This window comes from Erpetoichthys calabaricus, chromosome 18 (genome assembly GCF_900747795.2).
Source record: "Erpetoichthys calabaricus chromosome 18, fErpCal1.3, whole genome shotgun sequence".
In the NCBI taxonomy this organism is placed as follows: domain Eukaryota; kingdom Metazoa; phylum Chordata; class Cladistia; order Polypteriformes; family Polypteridae; genus Erpetoichthys; species Erpetoichthys calabaricus.
In genome coordinates this window covers 61,201,494-61,221,417 of record NC_041411.2, presented here as the reverse complement: position 1 = coordinate 61,221,417, position 19,924 = coordinate 61,201,494, and the positions used below count along the sequence as shown (strand labels likewise).

Here is a 19,924-nt window from a genome sequence, read left to right as displayed (position 1 = left end):
AGGGGAAACAGGATGCACCGGAGTTCAATTTTGAGCTTCATGGCAAAGGCTGTGAATACTTATGTACATGTGATTTCTCAGTTTTTTTATTTTTAATAAATTTGCAAAAACCTCAAACCTTTTTCACGTTGTCATTCTGGGGAAAAAATGAATTTAATCCATTTTGGAATAAGGCTATAACATAACAAAATGTGGAAAAAGTGATGCGCTGTGAATACTTTTCGGATGCACTGTAGGCTTTTCCTTTTAAATAGTGCAAAATTCCATTTCATGACATTTCAAGATTGGATGATGGCATTTCAGGATGGACTGATGGTATTCTGAAGGCAAAGCGTAGCCCTACTCCTTATTAGATCCTTGTAATTACTAAATTGTGAGGCGTTTGTTATTTTATCCGTTCCCTGTACTTTTTGCCTGCTTTTAGATGTGATAAGGGTAGCCAGTCAAAGAGGCAGGAATCTCCTCAAGAACCTGCTGGGTTGTGGTACAGATTTGTTGCCCTATTTGGAACCTATGGCTGGCAATGACTCATCTTTCCTTGTATGATATATGCCATGCAGAGGCAACTGCACAATTTTAGTCAAGTAAAGGTGCACAAAAGAAATGTTGGTATTCACCAAGCCATCTGGCATTTTGTCCATGCTGTACATCTGCATGGCCATTACCATGTGGTATACATTCCCTTAAGGCCACGTTACCATTCAAATATGCGAGCTACAGACACAGTCGTTTTCTTATGAACAACATAACCACTAAAGTTTAAAAAAAATTTACTTGAGACGTATAGACGAGCGCTTCCTTATTTCCATCCATCCATTATTCAACCCGCTATATTCTAACTACAGGGTCACGGGGGTCTACTGGAGCCAATCCCAGCCAACACAGGGCGCAAGGTAGGAAACAAACCCCGGGCAGGGCGCCAGCCCACCGCAGGTCTCCTTATTTTTACGGGAGAAATATGAAGCACACAGTCTCAGCAGCTGATGCATCCACTGTTGTGCATGTATATATATATATATATATAATCCTATAAAAGCAGTCTCTTTACAGCTAGTTTTAATTAGTATATACACGTGTTACATTTAGATTCTTGTCAGCACACAAAATGGTACATGCAGTTGCACAAGAGGGCTTACCTTCCGTGCATATCACACACTACCAAACAATCTTCAGTACGGAGTAATGACTAGCTAACTGTACGGACGGTGCACCTATGTGGACAGAAAGCGTCACAAGGACTGCTTCCACAAGCGTATGAAAGTGCCAGGCATGGCTCGCTGCCTCTCCAATCGTGACGTGAGCACTTAGCCACGTGGCGTACCTCGCCTCTCTCCGCCCCCTCGGGGGATGTGTGTGCGAGCGCGCCTTGCGTCGATACGTGCTCTGCGTCGTCTTCACTCTATACTCCGCTCCAGACACATCCGACAGACATGGCTCCGTGAGACAGCACATGGCGGCTATCAGCCATAAACCAAAAAACAACTCACCAAAACCACAGGCAAATGCATCAATAAGGGCCCGTTTTAGTTTGCACCGGAGTCTTCGGCATTTTAAGAGCGCAATCTAACGCACAACTCCACAGGGGGGCGTAACTTTTTTTTTTTTTAAATGAGTTTCCCCATTTAAATCATTTTTCCGTGTTTTTAACTTTTTTCCGTTCTACTTTTAACTCGGAATCCTTTAATCGACAGCCATCATGGGAGTGCAGGGTTTCCAGGAGTACATCGAGAAACACTGTCCGAGCGCCGTTGTCCCAGTGGAGCTCCAAAAACTCGCCCGGGGAAGCCTAGTCGGGGGAGGCCGTCAGAGACCGCCCCAGAGTCCGCTGCGGCTACTGGTAGACGCCGAGAATTGTCTACACCGCCTCTACGGTGGCTTTTACACCGACTGGGTGAGCGGCGGTCAGTGGAACCACATGCTGGGTTACTTGGCGGCCCTTGCCAAGGCCTGCTTCAATGGCAACATAGAGCTGCTGGTGTGCTTCAATGGCGCCCTCGAGAAAGGCCGCCTTCACGAATGGGTCAAGCGGCAAGTGAACGAGAGACAAACCGCTCAACAGATCATCAGCCACATCCAGAACAAGGGCACTCCGCCACCCAAGGTCTGGTTCCTGCCTCCCGTGTGCATGGCGCACTGCATCCGCCTGGCGTTACTCCGCTTCCACATAGGGGTGAGTTGCAGTTTGTGTGGGTGGAGCGCTTGGAAAACAGGTGGGGGTGCGTGCTATAGGGGTAGCCGGGACCCGCCCCTTCATTCGAAGTGTTAAGAAGATGTGGGTGCGAGAGTGACGAGTGATTAAAATTGCAGTACCCAATGGGGTGTAGCACCAAAGTACCTTCTCTGTCTAAAGTCAACAAACAGCATTTGCTTGTGACGCACGTCTAGAGAAGGAGTCACTTCAATGCAGGAATAATGGAAGCAGCTACTTTCAAAGATGCGCCGAAGAGAAAGAGAGCTGAAAGTTGGATGTGTGCTTGTGCTTACTGCAGAAGTCTAAGGTGTGGCTCCCAAATGTTTCAACTTCACGGTGTTAAGCCTGAGTCGTTATTTTAATGACTGAACTGAATCCAATGTTACAGTTTATATTGGTAACATTTTTTATTTTGTGTTACGAGGACTACTGAATTTGGATTTTACGCCGGTGGTTCTGCTGTTGTGTAAATGTTTGTGTATGTGTATATAGTTTAGTGAATTTAGAATTAAAAAAGAACATCAAGTATAAAATTGATAGCAACTGCAGTGGGTTGCAGGTGTGTTGAACTGTGTTTTCAGAAGAATATTGAGGCATTTAGAAACGGGGAAAATGCTATTGTATACCTGGTGAAACTATGCACTGGTTAATCTTTAAAGATATCGTTACCTTTTTTGCACTGTGCATCTGTCTACAAGCTTCAATTGCCAAAACACATTTTTTGCATTAGTTGCATTCTGGATTCGTTTTGACCCTCGTATATCACTGCTTTGTAGCAGGTCATTTTTCCCTTCGTGCTTTTATACAAGTTTCTCAGCAGTTTTAACTGCTTGTAGGTACATTAGGTTAACCTTAATCACACCTGTGTGAAAATTACCTCAAGGCAATTTAAAAATACATATTTTATTAAAAGTCAACCATATCCGAGTATAGTATACAGAAAGTTGTCCCAAGAACTGGAAACCTGCCAATAAGTTTGGTCAGTTAGTGTTGCAATTTTAGATTACATAAATTGTAATTGTTCCTTACATTTTCACACAAGCTTAATCTAGTCATAGGGTCTTGGTTGACACAGATGCAAGGCACAGGGCCCAGGTAGCACAAATTGTGTAATGGAAAAACTGCACCTTTTTTTCCATAAAACATCTGCACCTTGATTCTGGGCACATACAGTGAGGAACATAAGTATTTGAACACCCTGCGATTTTGCAAGTTCTCCCACTTAGAAATCATGGAGGAGTCTGAAATTCACATTGTAGGTGCATTCCCACTGTGAGAGACAGAATGTAAAAACAAAATTCAGGAAATCACATTGTATGATTTGTACAGAATTTATTTGTATTGCACTGCTGCACATAAGTATTTGAACACCTGGCAATCAGCAAGATATCTGGCTCTCATAGACCTGTTACTCTGCCTTTAAGAAGTCCACCTCTACTCCACTTAGTAATCTTAATTAGTAGCACCTGTCTGAGCTCTTTAAAGACACCTGTCCACCCACAGTCAGTCAGACTCCAACTACTACCATGGGCAAGACCACAGAGCTGTCAAGACACCAGAGACAAAATTGTGGACCTCCACAAGGCTGGAAAGAGCTACGGGGCAATTGCCAAGCAGCTTGGTGAAAATAGATCAACTGTTGGAGCAATTGTCAGAAAACGGAAGAGGCTAAAGACGACTGTCAGTCTCCCTCGGACTGGGGCTCGATGCAAGATCTCACCTCGTGGGGTATCACAGATGATAAGAAAGGTGAGGAATCAGCCCAGAACTACACGGGAGGAGCTGGTCAATGACATGAAGAGAGCTGGGACCACAGTTTAAGGTCACTGTCGGTAGAACACTATGCCGTCATGGTTTCAAATCATGCATTGCACGGAAGGTTCCCCTGCTCAAGTCATCACATGTCCAGGCCCGTCTGAAGTTTGCCTGTGACCATCTGGATGATCCAGAGGAGGCATGGGAGAAAGTCATGTGGTCAGATGAGACCAAAATAAAACTTTTTGGTCTAAACTTCACTCGCCGTGTTTGGAGGAAAAAGGAGTTGCTGCATCCCAAGAACACCATCCCTACTGTGAAGCATGGGGGTGGAAACATCATGCTTTGGGGGTGCTTTTCTGCGAAGGGGACAGGACGACTGCACTGTATTAAGGAGAGGATGAATAGGGCCATGTATTGTGAGATTTTGAGCAACAACCTCCTTCCCTCAGTCAGAGCACTGAAGATGGGTCGTTGCTGGGTCTTCCAACATGACAATGACCCGAAGCACACAGCCAGGATAACCAAGGAGTGGCTCCGTAAGAAGCATATCAAGGTTCTGGAGTGGCCTAGCCAGTCTCCAGACCTAAATCCAATTGAAAATTTTTGGAGGGAGCTGAAACTCCGTGTTGCTCAGCGCCAGACCCGGAACCTGACAGATCTACAGGAGATCTGTGTGGAGCAGTGGGCCAAAATCCCTGTGATTTCCTGAATTTTTTTTTTTTTTACATTCTGCCTCTCACAGTGGGAATGCACCTACAATGTGAATTTCAGACTCCTCCATGATTTCTAAGTGGGAGAACTTGCAAAATCGCAGGGTGTTCAAATACTTATGTTCCTCACTGTACTAGCCAACCCGTAGGGTAGCATACGCCAAAATAATTATGTATTGATGGGTGAACACTTCCTGAAAGACACAGTTGTCCACATGGGGTGGGTTTGAGGATACGACTGTGAGTGAATGAAAAGATGGAACTCTGGAGAGAGCAACATACAATTGTCCGTGACTGAAAACTGGGTTTTGCAGATACAGGCATATCATTTTGAAAGTGTGTCCCTGTGCCTTATTAATTGTCATTGCAAAGGCAAATCTAACTGGAAATTGTAAACGTAAAAGGCAAATTTGAATCTGATGGGCTCAGTGATTCTCTCTCTCTCGCGCGCCTGTGTGTCTCTGTCTCTCTCTCTCTCTCTCGTGTGTCTCTCTCTCGCGTGCCTGTGTGTGTGTGTGTGTCTCTCTCTCTCTCTCTCGTGTGTGTGTGTGTGTCTATCTCTCGTGCGCCTGTGTGTGTCTCTTTCTCGCACGCCTGTCTGTATGTGTGTGTGTGTGTCTCTCTCGTGCATGCGCCTGTGTGCTGTAAGTGAATGAAAAGATGGAACTCTGGAGAGAGCAACGTACAATTGTCCGTAGCTGAAAACTGGTTTTGGCAGATACAGGTATATCTTCTATCTGAAAGTTTGTCCCTGTGCCTTATTAATTGTCATTGCAAAGGCCAATCTAACAGGAAATTGCGTGTAAAAGTAAAAGGCAAATTTGAATCTGATGGGGTCCGGGAAATCTGGGGAATAAGGACAGTTTGTGAGGTAGCAGCTGCGATTCTTTTACACTCTAGTACATTGCGGTGAATGCTGAGAACAGTCCGTCTAGTGCCTTTACAGAGACTTCTTGCTGGCATGAGGTTTCTGAGGAGCATGACGACTGAACCAATTTTAAGTTTGACTTTATGCGGAGGCATGCCAGTGGGAGTAATGGCTGCCTGGCGGGTCATGGGAATAATGCCGCCGGATCGCCATTCGGCATCGTTTATGGTCGGAACTACGACGGTATGTGATCTTCTTCGAACCTCTGACTTTCGTTCTTGATTAATGAAAACATTCTTGGCAAATGCTTTCGCTCTTGCGTGAATTGTTGGCTCTGTAGTGTGTGTGCCATGGTCGGCTGCTTAGTGAATTGTTGGTGGGCGGGGCTCGGTCTTGCTTGCCATGGACTTAGTGAATTTTATATATATATATATATATATATATATATATATATATATATATATATAATAATATAAGTCTGTAGTAATGTTTGAAATTAATTGTAATATGTTAGCGAAATAACCAGACTGTTTTCCTTTTGCAGCAAAGCAAGTGGTTTCATTAGTGGGAAGCTTGGTAATATGTCAAGCTTATTATAACTGAAAGTTCATATCTTTCTGCATCATCTTTCATCCTTTTTGTGTTTGGAAAACCTTTTACCACTGCAGATTCTTTGGCACACTTGCTTGCAGTCAACATGTAGTTGCAGCCAGCTGCATGTCATTTTCAGTTCAGAGTATGCTGTTTCATTTTTATGTTTTAAAACTCTGTGATCCAGCCTCAAAATCAAGGCTTGCTGTAGCAGTACTTGCAGATTATTGTGTCTTCCTCCAGATTGTATAAAAGCCATTTGAAGTTCAACAGACAACTAGTCTGTAACTTTTGCTTTTTCACCCCGCTCCTATGTTTTTACTCTGAATGAGCTATAAGCCTTTCAGTCAAGGTTGATGTGCTATGGGATTCACACTTGCTGAGATTTTGATTTTCTTTGCATGCAAGAATGAGGGGGAAAAAGCTTTCTGCTAGGACAAGGACTTATTTTTTCTTTGCAACCCTTTTTTTGTAAACACACAGACGCTGATGTTAAATGCGTTTGCCAGCATGTTATGCAGCAGTGTAATTTAGCAGACTGAGCACTTCAAAAAAAGAACAAAACAAATATGGCAAGTGAAAATATGAGCATTTACTAGCTAGTGGCTAATGACAATATTTTTTAAGTAGCCTATTTCAAAACTCTTGCATGTGCTAGTGTTTTTTTCTCATTATAGGGGGCTGGACTATGACTCAAATTACTCCTTACTTCAAACTGAAAGTCCTATCATTATGTCTAACCTAGCAAAAATTGCCCTATGCATTTATATCACATAATGCTGAAGTTACCCTTCAACTTACAGTGATAACGGCAAGTATTCCTCTTCCAGAGAGCTTGTAACAGTATGTTTCCTATTCAAATGTCTGTGCATCTCCACTGTGCTCTCGTGCCAAATGAGGTCAGATGTACACATTTTGCAACACACCTTTCTATCCATCAGGGGGCACTAGCTACCTGGTTGGAATAAGTTCTTTTGTAATTGCGGCATCTCAAGTAACCCAAACCTAAATAGATATATTATAAAGAGGTGATATCCCTCCCTTAGTGATATGGTGGTAAGAAATCACATAAGAAAAAATAACTTGGCTTTCTTTAATGACGGTTTACGTGGCATGTACTAAATCTGGCTCAGCTGTGCATATATAGAAAGAAAAGAGAAACCGATTTAAAATATTTGCATAGAGCATAGTGACATTAAACTTACAGTCATATGAAAAAGTTTGGGAACCCCTCTCAGCCTGCATAATAATTTACTTTCAACAAAAAAGAGAACAGTGGTATTTCTTTCATTTCCTAGGAACATCTGAGTACTGAGATGTTTTCTGAACAAAGATTTTTAGTGAAGCAGTATTTAGTTGTATGAAATTTTAAAAAAATGTGAAAAACTGGCTGTGCAAAAATGCGAGCCCCCTTGTAATTTTGCTGATTTGAATGCATTTAACTGCTCAATGCTGATTACTTGCAACACCAAATTGATTGGATTAGCTCATTAAGCCTTGAACTTCATAGACAGGTGTGTCCAATCATGATATATAAAGGTATTTAAGGTGGTCAATTGCAAGTTGTGCTTCCCTTTGACTCTCCTCTGAAGAGTGACAGCATGGGATCCTCAAAGCAACTCTCAAAAGATCTGAAAACAAAGATTGTTTAGGAGAAGGCTACAAAAAGCTCTCTCAGAGGTTTAAACTGTCAGTTTCAACTGTAAGGAATGTAATCAGGAAATGGAAGGCCACAGGCACAGTTTCTGTTAAACCCGGGTCTGGCAGGCCAAGAAAAATACAGGAGCGGCATATGCACAGGATTGTGAGAATGGTTACAGACAACCGACAGATCACCTCCAAAGACCTGCAAGAAAATCTTGCTGCAGATGGTGTGTCTGTACATCATCCTACAATTCAGAGCAATTTGCACAAAGAACATCTGTATGGCAGGGTGATGAGAAAGAAGCCCTTTCTGCACTCACGCCACAAACAGAGTTGACTTGTTGTATGCCAATGCTCATTTAGACAAGTCAGATTCATTTTGGAACAAAGTGCTTTGGACTGATGAGACAAAAATGTAGTTATTTGGTCATAACAGAAAGCGCTTTCCATGGCAGAAGAACAACAACGCATTCCAAGATAAACACCTGCTACCTACTGTCAAATTTGGTGGAGGTTCCATGATGCTATGGGGCTGTGTGGCTAGTTCAGGGACTGGGGCCCTTATTAAAGTCGAAGGTCGGATGAATTCAACCCAATATCAACAAATTCTTCAGGGTAATGTTCAAGCATCAGTGACAAAGTTGAACTTATGCAGGGGTTGGATATTCCAACAAGACAATGATCCAAAACACAGTTCAAAATCTACAAAGGCATTCATGCAGAGGGAGAAGTACAATGTTCTGGAGTGATGTCACAGTCCCCTGACTTGAATATCATTCGAAAATCTATGGGATGATTTGAAGCAGGTTGTCAATACTCAGCAGCCATCAAATTTAACTGAACTGGAGAAATTTTGTATGGAAGAATGGTCAAAAATACCTCCATCCATAATCCAAACACTCATCAAAGGCAATAGGAGGTGTCTAAAGGCTGTTATATTTGCAAAAGGAGGCTCAACTAAGTATTAATGTCATATCTCTGTTGGGGTGCCCAAATTTATGCACCCGTCTAATTTTGTTATGATGCATATTGTGCATTTTTTGTTAATCCAATAAACTTAATGTCACTGCTGAAATACTACTGTTTCCATAAAACATGTCATATATTAAAAGGAAGTTGCTACTTTGAAAGCTCAGCTAATGATAAACAAAAATCCAAAGAATTAAGAGGGGTTCCCAAACTTTTTCATATGACTGTATATTACAACCTTTTTTTCCAGCGTTCAGAGTAAAGCGCTCCCAAACTCTGCAAGTCTTAGGTCGCACTGTCCTTTCTGCCGCTTGCTTACCATCTGCCTTTTTTTCCAAATGTTTTCACAACTGAATGAAGTAGTAATGCAATTGCGCAGCACAACGTACACCGCCTAATGACATAACCAACCTATCGATGAAAGTGATTGTTGCCAACATTTTTAATAATTATTATTGATAGTGATGACTAGTTGTTGCATCTCTAATCATAACATTGAAAGTTTTGACCCATGGCCGGGAAACTCCCTGGATTGTAGTCCCATTGAGAACCTGTGGTCAATTCTCAAAAAGCGGGTGGACTGAAAAGTCATGAGTGCATATGTAATCATCCTCCTTGCTATTGCTGGGCGGTATACTGGTTAATACCAAAAACTGTTTTTTATTTTTGTTATGATATGGATTTTTCTAATACCGGAACACTGGTTTAAATAGCCTAAACAACGTTCAGAATGTGGCGCAGCAGGAAAATGTTTAAGGGATGACCTTTTTCACTGCTGCACCGCTAAACAGGCATGCAACGGAGTACATGCGTTAGTGGAGGTATTGAGCGGTGAAAAAGGACAGAGAACATTCCTAAACAGAAGCTGTAGCGGACGATAAAGTTGAACATGATGACAGAGCAGACCTTTTGAAGAAAAAAAGTGCCATGTCTATTGTCTGTAGATACTTTGGTTTTAAAAGGTCGGATGTGGACCATTATGTTCAAATGTGTGAATACTGTTTCTATACTACTGGATAATACTGCAGGCCAAGTTGTACTTGTTTTATTTTTATTTTTTTTCTCAGTACTGTGCAATGTATCTGGTTACTGTGTAATAGTGTGACGATGCTGGTCCCCTACAGACTCCCTCTTCCCACATGTGAATCGGTTGAACCAACACCGTCGATAGTTATGACCAAGATGAGCTGAGAAATCTCATTGAAGCCAGGGGATGGTGGAAAGTGCTGAAGTGCTTTTGTTAAAAACAGTCAAAAGTAAAACCAAAGTGTCCATTGCGTAGTGTTTAGAAAAATACAGTACCCAAATAAATAGCAAATCCATAAAACCAGTGAAACGTGGAGATAAAATCCATAATAAATAAATCCGTTAAAATAGAGGTTAAAATGCAGTCTCTCTCCTTGCCCGATTGCAGCACACCACCTTCTGTGTCCATGGCTCACCCTTCACTGGCGTTGCTGGCAGAGCCTTTACAGCACGAACTGCTTTCTGCCAACCCCTATCTTGGTTGCCGCCACACTGCGCAGCCAGACCGTCCGAGGTCGGCACACCTCCTGTCTTCCTTCGCGCTAACTCAGTCACTCCTCAGATCCATTGGGAGGTCTTACATTTCGCTCGCCCCACTCTACACGCTTAGTCAGTGGAGTGAACCAGCCCCTAGATCGCCTCAGCCTGCGCTCCCTCACGGAGCCCCAGCTCATACTGCCTTCACCCTTCTTTAACCTCCTTGTGTTCTATCTTTTCTTTTTTCCTTCCCCCTATCCTGACGGCCCATAAATGTACGTCTCCGTGGGCGCAGCTCCTTATTCACACACCGCAGTAAGCTGATCAAGCAATTGAGAAACGATCGGGTGCGACTCTCCCCAATCACCTCATCAACTCCCAGCGGTCATGCTTTCACGCCCATGGAGACGGACACGGCGAACTGGATTTATAAACTGACCTTTTTTTTTTTTTTTGAAGCCGCGGACCCACTATACCACAAAAAGTATTATAAATGCAAGTTGCAGTTTTATTATTTATGTTAATGACGGTTCAGTTGGTAAAGATGTCATCACCAAGTTGCACTTGTTTTGTTTTATTTTATTTTATTTTGGTGAATACTGTGTAATTTACCTGGGCTTCAACTTTTGAAGTAATAGTATTAGTACTGGAAGTTGCACTATTATTTATTTTATTGTTATTATTTATTAGTTTAAATATTATGCAGTTTAATGATGGTAAGGTTTTTTAAAAAGTCACTTTAACGTGTCAGTGGACAGAGATTTGTAACATTAACAGAATGTCTAGTTGGTTTTCAAAAAATATTTACTATTTATTCCTTTTCTAAGACATGTTCAATGCAATACAACTTTTGACAAGCACCTCTGGATATTTTACTAAGTCTAAATGCCTCTTTGGATGGTTGACAATACTGTATGTTGTCAAATTTTTAGTTTAAGTTGTTTGCAAAATTTGTTCAATAAAAAGGTTCTATATTTTGACTGCAACTGTCACGCAGTGTGATTCCTTCTCTTCATTAGTGCCCCCCTCCTTGAAAGCTATCACTTTATAGGGCCATGCAAAACCTGTATTAATACTTGTGTGCACATTAAAATGTTTTTTTTTGTACAATGTACAATTGTCATGACAATGGAATAGGTTATTCTTAGTTATTACTTAGCAGTAATTGCAGTGGAAAATGTGCTTAACTGATGCATGAGAAAAAAATACCGTTGAATACCATGAAACTGGTACAATTTTGAAAAATACCGTGATATAGAATTTTGGTCATACCGCCAAGTTCTACCCCTTGCTATAGAAAGATTTGGTCCAACCAATTAACTTTAGAAGCCATATAATAAGTTGATTTGGGTCCACCTGTTTACAATCAGTATCACGTAATGTCTGTATAAATTGACCCATTCTGAAGGGATACCGACACTGCAGCACTACTAAGAATGCAAAATGAAGACCAAGGAGCACTCCAAACAGGCCAGAGACAAAGTTTTGGAGAAGTGTAGATCAGGTTTGGGTTATTAAAAAAAAAAAAAAAAATCCCAAACTTATGAATATCCCAAGGAGCAAAATTGAATTCATTATAACAAAATGGAAAGAATATGGCACCACTACAGACCTGACAAGAAAAAACCACTCACCTAAACTGACAGACTGGACAAGGAGGGCATTAATCAGAAATGCAGCAAAGATACCAAGGATAGCACTGAAGGAGCTCTAGAGATCTACAGGAAAGATATTATCTGTCCATAGGACCACTTTAAGCTGAAAGAAACAAAACGCTGGTAGAGAATGGTCAACTAGGAAACATTGTTATGTATCATTTTAATCGTAGTTCATCATTTAAGGAAACACATTTAATTACGTAGCATAAAAGTGGCTGTGTGATGTGGAGCAGTCATTCCATTACCTTCTGACACAGCACAGCATATGTAATGCAGAAAAAACTGCGGAAAAGGGAACAGAAGTCAAAGGATGAACAATGGGCTTTCTTTGTGGAAATGAAAGGATTGAGAAATGTTGTACTTGGTCATGAATCAGGTGCCATTTGATGCTGGCTGCATCATAATTTATATTCCAAGATGTGTGAAAACATTATGTGCAAGATAGCACATCGTGGACTTTTTATTTAGGACAGCTTGGCACTGCTGCCAGACAGGTTTCATGCTTAAACAGTATTTGGTAAATTATGTTCTCTGATTTGTTTAACTGCAGTTTACATTACTGAGCAAATATTATGAAAATGACTCCTGTCAAGTTTAACAAAAAAAAAAAAAAAGACTGAAGTCGTTTTGATAATAAATTAAGTAAGAAATTCTTCATTTTAGATTTTTAGATCTATACTTTGTGAGCACCAGGGGGGGGACACACAGCTCCCCAAACACCCGAAAACAACAGACACAAGCAGAAGTCCCAGCACAACACAGGCTTTATTCAACCGGTGGAAATATTTCCCATCAATGTAGTATAATACAAAGCCCTAGTAAATTAGCACACAACACTTTCTTTCTTCTCTTTGTCTTTCTTTCTGTTTCCACTCCTCCTGGCAAGCTTTGTCTTCCTTCCTCCCAACTCTTTTATACAGAGCACCCGGAATGGCTCCAGGTGACCTGTAACCTCCTTTCGGCTGTGGAGGCAGCCCTGCAGAGAAGGGCTCCGCCATTCCCCATGTGTCCCCCTGGCAGGAGCCACGGGCCCCAGCAGGGTTAAGCTTCCATGCTGCAAACCCGTGGCACCATAGCAAGCCAAGGTAATTGCCCTCTGTCGTTTTGGGGGAGGTACTACCCTGTGCAAGCTCCTTCCTCCGGTCCTTCCCTTAAGAAAGAGTCCCGGCTGTCCATTATAACCATTACCATCCAAAATTTTGTAGTTATCTATAGTTTTACTGATATTGTTCACCCGTACCTGGAACATTTTAAAATTTACATTTTGTAATCATTTTTTCAGTTTGTTGTAACAAAACTGTTTATTAGGTGTATTTGTAACAGTGAAATTATTTAACCCTGGATAAAGAATGCTCAGCTTTGATCTGGGCTGTTGACAAGTGGAGACATTTTTTGGAAGGTTCATAATTTTTGGTATTAGCTACAGTGCTTCATCATGGGCTTTTAATGCAGCAAAGTCCTCATCTCGTCTATCCTATTGGATTTTTAAGATTGCCAGGGTTCAACAAAGCATGCAGTAATTTAGTTCCCAATGCTTTGAATCCAATGGAGAGAGAGAACCTGTGCCATGGCATTGGCGAAATGTTGGTGGACTGAGCTCCCTTTGACATTACAGGACATTGCTCAAGTGCTAATCACAAGCACTGTGTATCAGAAGTTGAGAAGCAAGACTGCTTCTGCACAAGGTCACCTTTAATTTTAGTTTGTGGAGGAACAGTATGCCTTGTATCGACAAATACCTAGTAGGTTGGGAGGATGGAAAGATCAACTGGTAGTGCCAGTGGAATTGGTGTCAGTCTTTAATAGTTTTTATAACTATGGGGATTTGCTCCCCTACCCCCTACCCCTCCAAGCCAAAGCCTGCGTTATGCACCAGCCACTTGGTTGCCACTTGCGTTGTGAAGAGGTGGACTGAACTCACCCCAAGGAGACGCGGTCGTTCCTCCAAAACCCCCTCTTAAACAGTGATACAATGGGAAACAAATACTTTTTTTTTTCTTTTTTTTTTTTAAACCTCCTCTTTGCTCAATCAGCTGCTGGCTTGCTGCTGCCGTGCTGTGTGATCTGCCTCTCGTGCGGAGGACTTCTGTCATATCACTTATGTCTATATATTAGATTTCTTTTCGCTTTTGTCTTTTTGTCAATATCGCATTGAATTTTGATTCTGTATTTGGAATTACACCGTGACAACGCAACATATAACTGCCCGTGAGTGAATATCATTTCTTTCTCTCTACAAGAAATGTGTCTGATAATAGTATTTACACAAATGAGAAATGATTGAACCGTGTACATGTTTGAAATTTTCTCTCAAAGAATTTCAATTTCACCAAGCAACAAATCTTTTAATTCTCGTGGATATGCCTCTTCATTGGGAAGAAACACTACTTTTTTTCCCTGATGGCAACACGAATTATACGATCTACAAGTCTCCGACTTAAAGTTTAAATCCGAACAATATATTCAATTTCTTTTTGCTATTATTTCACCGAGTAATAATTTCCATTTGTTTGCGCTAATGCGATCTTTACTATCCTTTTTTTGAGACTTTCGAAGTTTCGTACTTCCATTATTTCTAACCTGCTCTGCATGTGTACCGCGCCAACATTTTTGAATTCTTTAGGACATTCTACTTTGTCATCTACTCTTTTTTTTATTTTATTCATGGCCCTGGGTGTCGTTAAATCTCTTGGCACAAAGACTTGTCTCGCGGGATGTATCTCTGAGAAAATCACGTCTCGTCTCCTTCCAACCTTTCAAGATTTTTTTTTTTATAATAGACAATGATCCTTTTCCTGGCCATTTAGGCAAGACCAAGGCGTTGCTGCATATTTTGGACATGGCACAGTGTCCAATTATTAGTAGGGAATGTTTGGTATCATGTGAGAAGATGTCCGATCTGCTAGCAGCACAATTACCTCCCAGGGAAGCCAGCAACAGCCAGTCAACAGAAATCTTAGAAGCAGGGGAGTTGCTTGGGTGCACTTTATTGGGCCATTACCAACAAGCAGAAGCAGGAACACATTTTAATGGTCGTTCAGGACTGTTATACCAAGTTAGTTGAGTTGTTTGCTTTAAAATTCGGCAAGACCCAGAGAATAAGCAGTGTCTAAAAGATGATATATTTACTCGATTGGGAATGCCCAGGTATACTTTTGTAGAAAAAGGGCTCCAGTTTACCAGTAACCTTGTTAAGGAGCTATATGATGTGTGAGGAATAAAGCAGAAGACCACTACAGCAAATCACCCTCAAACAGCATGGATGAACAGTACACTTAAAACAGTGGGTGCCACATTTGTTGAAATGCTTCATCAGGAATGGGACAGATGGCTGCCAGAAATATGGGTCTCATTAAATTTTGTGGTTCTTGAGACAACTATCCTAACTCTGGCTCTACTGTTTCTCGGGAGACTGTTATTGGCCCATTACATTGGTGTTCACTAGGCACCACATCCTGGAACATCCTGATAGCCTATGATGTCATTAACATGCAAGATTAATTAACCAAATACATTAGGAGTAGGATAGGATGTGCTAGGGCTAGATAGGCCAAGCACTACAATCTGTCACAAAACTGTACAATTTGTGTGTGGAGACTTGGTTTGGCTAAGGACACACAATCTTTCTAAAGCTGCAAATAAATTCTCAGTGTGACTACGGTGAAGAAAATGGTATGGCCCCATAACATACAAAGTCAGTTGGTGGAAAGTTGCAGATAGAAAGTATGATACTGTCAGTGTAGTAAACCTGGAAACCCAACTTGTCCAGCTGTGTAGGGGTATGTGTGGAGAGACTCTAACAAAAACTACATAGAGTGGTAAAATATACAAATTAAACAAGGTATTATATATGTGTATGTCTTTGTATATGTTTGCCTGTATCTGTGCTTTTGTGTTAATTTTTTTTTTCATTATAAATGAAGGTTAATGTGATGGCAGCCCAGTGAACTTTGACTTTTGAAGCCACCCTAGGAAGGCAGTACCGGAAGCCATATTTATAGTGGAGGCGCCAACGTTTGTTTTAATAAGGTGTACCTGTTAGAGTGGCAGTCCATGTGTTCTTTTCATTTGGAGATAAGCATTAATGAGAACTTAATCCACAGGGTACAGAGGTAAAGAAGCACACAACGTGGATTTAAGACTCTTTTTCTATGTGACTGCAGAGCCAGGTTAATGATCTGCAGTGAGATTACAGCAGTGCAATGATTACATTTATTTCATTCAAAATTTAAGCTTTCAAATTGATTGATACCTTTAACTAAAAGTGGTCTATTAAAAAATAACACTGATAGTAGAATGTAATTACATGTAATAGTGTACATAAAACATGTTTTCAATTCCATTTTACCACTCATGTGGCTGAAGTTGCTTTCATAGACTAGATCCTAATTCAAGTGAGGATAAGATTCATGTGCCATTGTTTGTTGTTCAGTGTGGGAAGGATCTGTGGCTGATTTGTAGTTCAAAATTTTTAAACTTAAAATTTTAAAGAAGTACCTGTTGGAAATTTAAAATTTGTACTGACGTCCCAAGCTAAAATTGTTAGCTGCATCTGAACACGACAGAGAGCCGATAGTAGTGATGCTTTGCTGATAAATTACAGTGTTTGTGAAATATTGAGTCATTATAATCTTTTGATAACACAGCTGTGAAGTTATTTTTAATGTAACAGAAAAACTTTCTACACATTTACAATGTAGTTACCAGAGAATAAGCCATCGTCATATAATATACAGTGGAGGAAATAAGTATTTGATTGGTCTCTAATTTTTATGGTAGTTTCATTTTAATATACTGTAGAGAGACAGAATATCAACCAATAATCCAGAAAATATATACAGTGGGTATAGAAAAGAATCACCCCGTTCGAAATACACACAAACCAATATTTTTTCCAAGTTTACTTACACAATGTAATCTATAACATCCAAGTGAAAGATCTCATAGCTACAGTTCAGAAGAATTTTAAAAAATAAAAAACAAGACATACTGAGATTAATAAAGGATAAAGGATCACCCCCCCTCCTAAACAATAGTTGTGAACTCAGTCAGGTGTAAGTAATGACCATTTCCATTGCAGACCATGGTTAATGGCTTCCACCTGTGATCATTTGTAATCAGTGTGATTAGTGAAGCATAAAAACAGCTGTTCCTGGAGCATTCATTCCTTTGCTTGGTAGTGCAACTGACAGCAAACAACTGACTTATGGGTGGCAAGCCACTTTCAAAAGATCTCAGGGAGAGAGTTGTGGATAGACACAAGGCAGGAGATGGATACAAAAAAAATCTGAAAGGCTTTATCAATCCCAAGGAGCACAGTAAAGTCCATAATAAAGAAGTGGCAAGTCTTTGGTATTACTAGGACCCTCCCTGGATCAGACCATCCCTCCAAACTGGATGGAAAAGCAAGGAGGAAATTGGTAAGAGAGGCTACCAAGAGGCCAGTTGCCACTTTGAAGGAGTTACAGGATTTTATGGAAAAGAGTGGTCATTGTGTGCATGTGACAACAATTTCACAAGCGCTCCACAATTGTGGCTTGTTCGGAAGGGTCGCAAGGAGAAAGCCACTTCTCTAGAAAGGCCACATTAAGGCTCGTTTGAGCTTTGCCAGAATGCACTTTCAAGATTCTGATGCCAAGTGGAAAAAGATCTTATGGTCAGATGAGACCAAAATCAAACAATTTCATCAAAATCAAACGGTACTCCTGGCGTAAATCCAATGCAGCTCACCATCCACAACACACCATACCTACAGTAAAGCATGGAGGTGGCAGCATCCTGTTGTGGGGGTGTTTCTCTGCCACAGGGCCTGGGGCTGTCGTTACGGTAGAAGGAAAAATGGATGGGGCAAAATGCTGTCAAATTTTTGAGGAAAACCTGCTACCCTCTGCCAGAAAGTTGAAGATGGGCAGAATGTTCACCTTTCAACACGTCAACAACCAGAAGCACACAGCAATATTGACCACACAGTGGCTGAAGGAGAAATTTATTTTTAATAAATTTGCAAAAACCTCAAGTAAACTTTTTTCACGTTGTCATTATGGGGTATTGTGTGTAGAATTCTGAGGGAAAAAATGAATTTAATCCATTTTGGAATAAGGCTGTAACATAACAAAATGTGGAAAAAGTGATGCACTGTGAATACTTTCCGGATGCACTGTGTATGTATGTATGTGTGTATATATATATATATATATATATATATATATATATATATATATATATATATATATATATACTGTATATGTATATATATATACTGTATATATAAAATATTCACACGCACACTGACTATATAGGGAAGTGTGTGTAACCTCTCTCAAGATATATTTGACATTAGTGCTGGGCAGTATGACCGAAATTCTATATCATGGTATTTTTCAAAATTATACCGGTTTCACGGTATTGGACGGTATTTTTTTCCCATGCATGAGTGGATGTTAACCACATTTTCCACTGCAATTACTGGCTAAGAATAACCTATTCCACTGTCACAAGTATTGTACATTGTAGAAAAAACATTTTAATGTGCACACAAGTATTAATACAGGTTTGCATGGCCCTATAAAGTGATAGTTTTCAAGGGGGTGGCACTAATGAAGAGAAGGAATCACATTGCATGACAGATGCAGTCAAAATATAGAGCCTTTTTATTGAACAAAGTTTGCAAACAACTTAAAGTAAAATTTTGACAACATATTTTCAACCATCCAAAGAGGCATTTAGACTTAGTAAAATATCCAGAGGTGCTTGTCAAAAGTTGTATTGCACTGAACATGTCTTAGAAAAGGAATAAATAGTAAATATTTTTTATCAACCAACTACACTTTGTTAATGTTAACCATTTCTGTCAACTGACACGTTAAAGTGACTTTTTAAACAACTTTACCATCATTAAACTGCATAATATTTAAACTAATAAATAATAACAATACAATAAATAATAGTGCAACTTCTAGTAATAATACTATTACTTCCAAGACTTCAAAGCCCAGGTGCATTACACAGTATTCACCAAATTAAATTAAAATAAAACAAGTGTAACTTGGTGATGATCTCTTTACCAGCTGAACCATCATTAAGGCAAACTGCACTAATATGGACCTTGCTTGAAGCTAAGCTAGATACATAAATAATAAAACTGCATCTTGCATTTATAATGCTATTTGTGGTATAGCCCTACGGAAGCGTATTAGGGCCACAGTGAAGAAATAAAAAATACGGACACAGTGAAGAAAAAAAAAAAACTGTCAAGATTAAAGTTGACATTTCCACTTTATTCTCAATAGTTTATTTTGTCATTAAAGTAGAATGTCGTAAACTAAACTTCATCCTAAAATTAATGTTTAATGTACTAGATTTTCTCAGACCCCTTCTTAAGGTAATGTAGCACATTAAATGCTTTGCGTTAAGTATTCCCCGACCCAGTTGTTAATCACTACGCGCTTCTTAAACTGACTTTCTCTGTACTAAGAGGAGGCGCAGGCAGCGATCGCCACACAGAATACATTCACTTCATGATATTCCTGCTCTCTGAAAATGTGGAATGCTAAAATAAATTTCCATGATGAAATGCATTAAAGCAGGTATTAAACATGCACGGTAGTGCTGCTCCGTCGCAGTAAGGGGTCCCCCAGGTGTACGTTCATTGTAGAGAACTTTATGGCAGGTGTGACGAGGCTCCAAAAAACTGGATGTATGAATGGGTATCGCACAGGTTTAACTTAAATATTGTGTAAATATTGGGTTTGTGATCTGGTGGTCGGAGACACGAATACAGAATTTGGTGCATGTTCTTCTGAGTGGGCTTTCTTCATTGCATGCGTGCTGTCTCTGTCTGACATACCAGACCCGCAGTTCCTATCTTTCCTTTTTCTTTCTCCACATAACCAATCACCACACGATAAACGTCTGCGAAATTAAACCTAGTTATAAACTTAGACCATGGAGTTTTCAGAACTTTAAAAAATATCTTCATTATACATGTTTAATTATGCCATCCATTCAGGGTTGCGCCCATCCCAGCAAGCAT

General features: G+C 40.3%; 1 protein-coding gene across 2 annotated transcripts in view; it reads left to right on the top strand.

The window, feature by feature from the left end:
- The first annotated feature begins 1,382 nt into the window (after positions 1 to 1,382).
- Positions 1,383 to 19,924, top strand: part of LOC114669031 (constitutive coactivator of PPAR-gamma-like protein 1) — a 93,346-nt gene continuing 74,804 nt past the window's right edge. For both annotated transcript variants that reach the window (XM_028825127.2, XM_028825126.2), the window contains exon 1: positions 1,383 to 2,170. In XM_028825127.2, the coding sequence (XP_028680960.1) occupies positions 1,697 to 2,170 (474 nt within the window). In that variant the 5' untranslated portion in view covers positions 1,383 to 1,696. The remainder of the gene's footprint in view (positions 2,171 to 19,924) is intronic.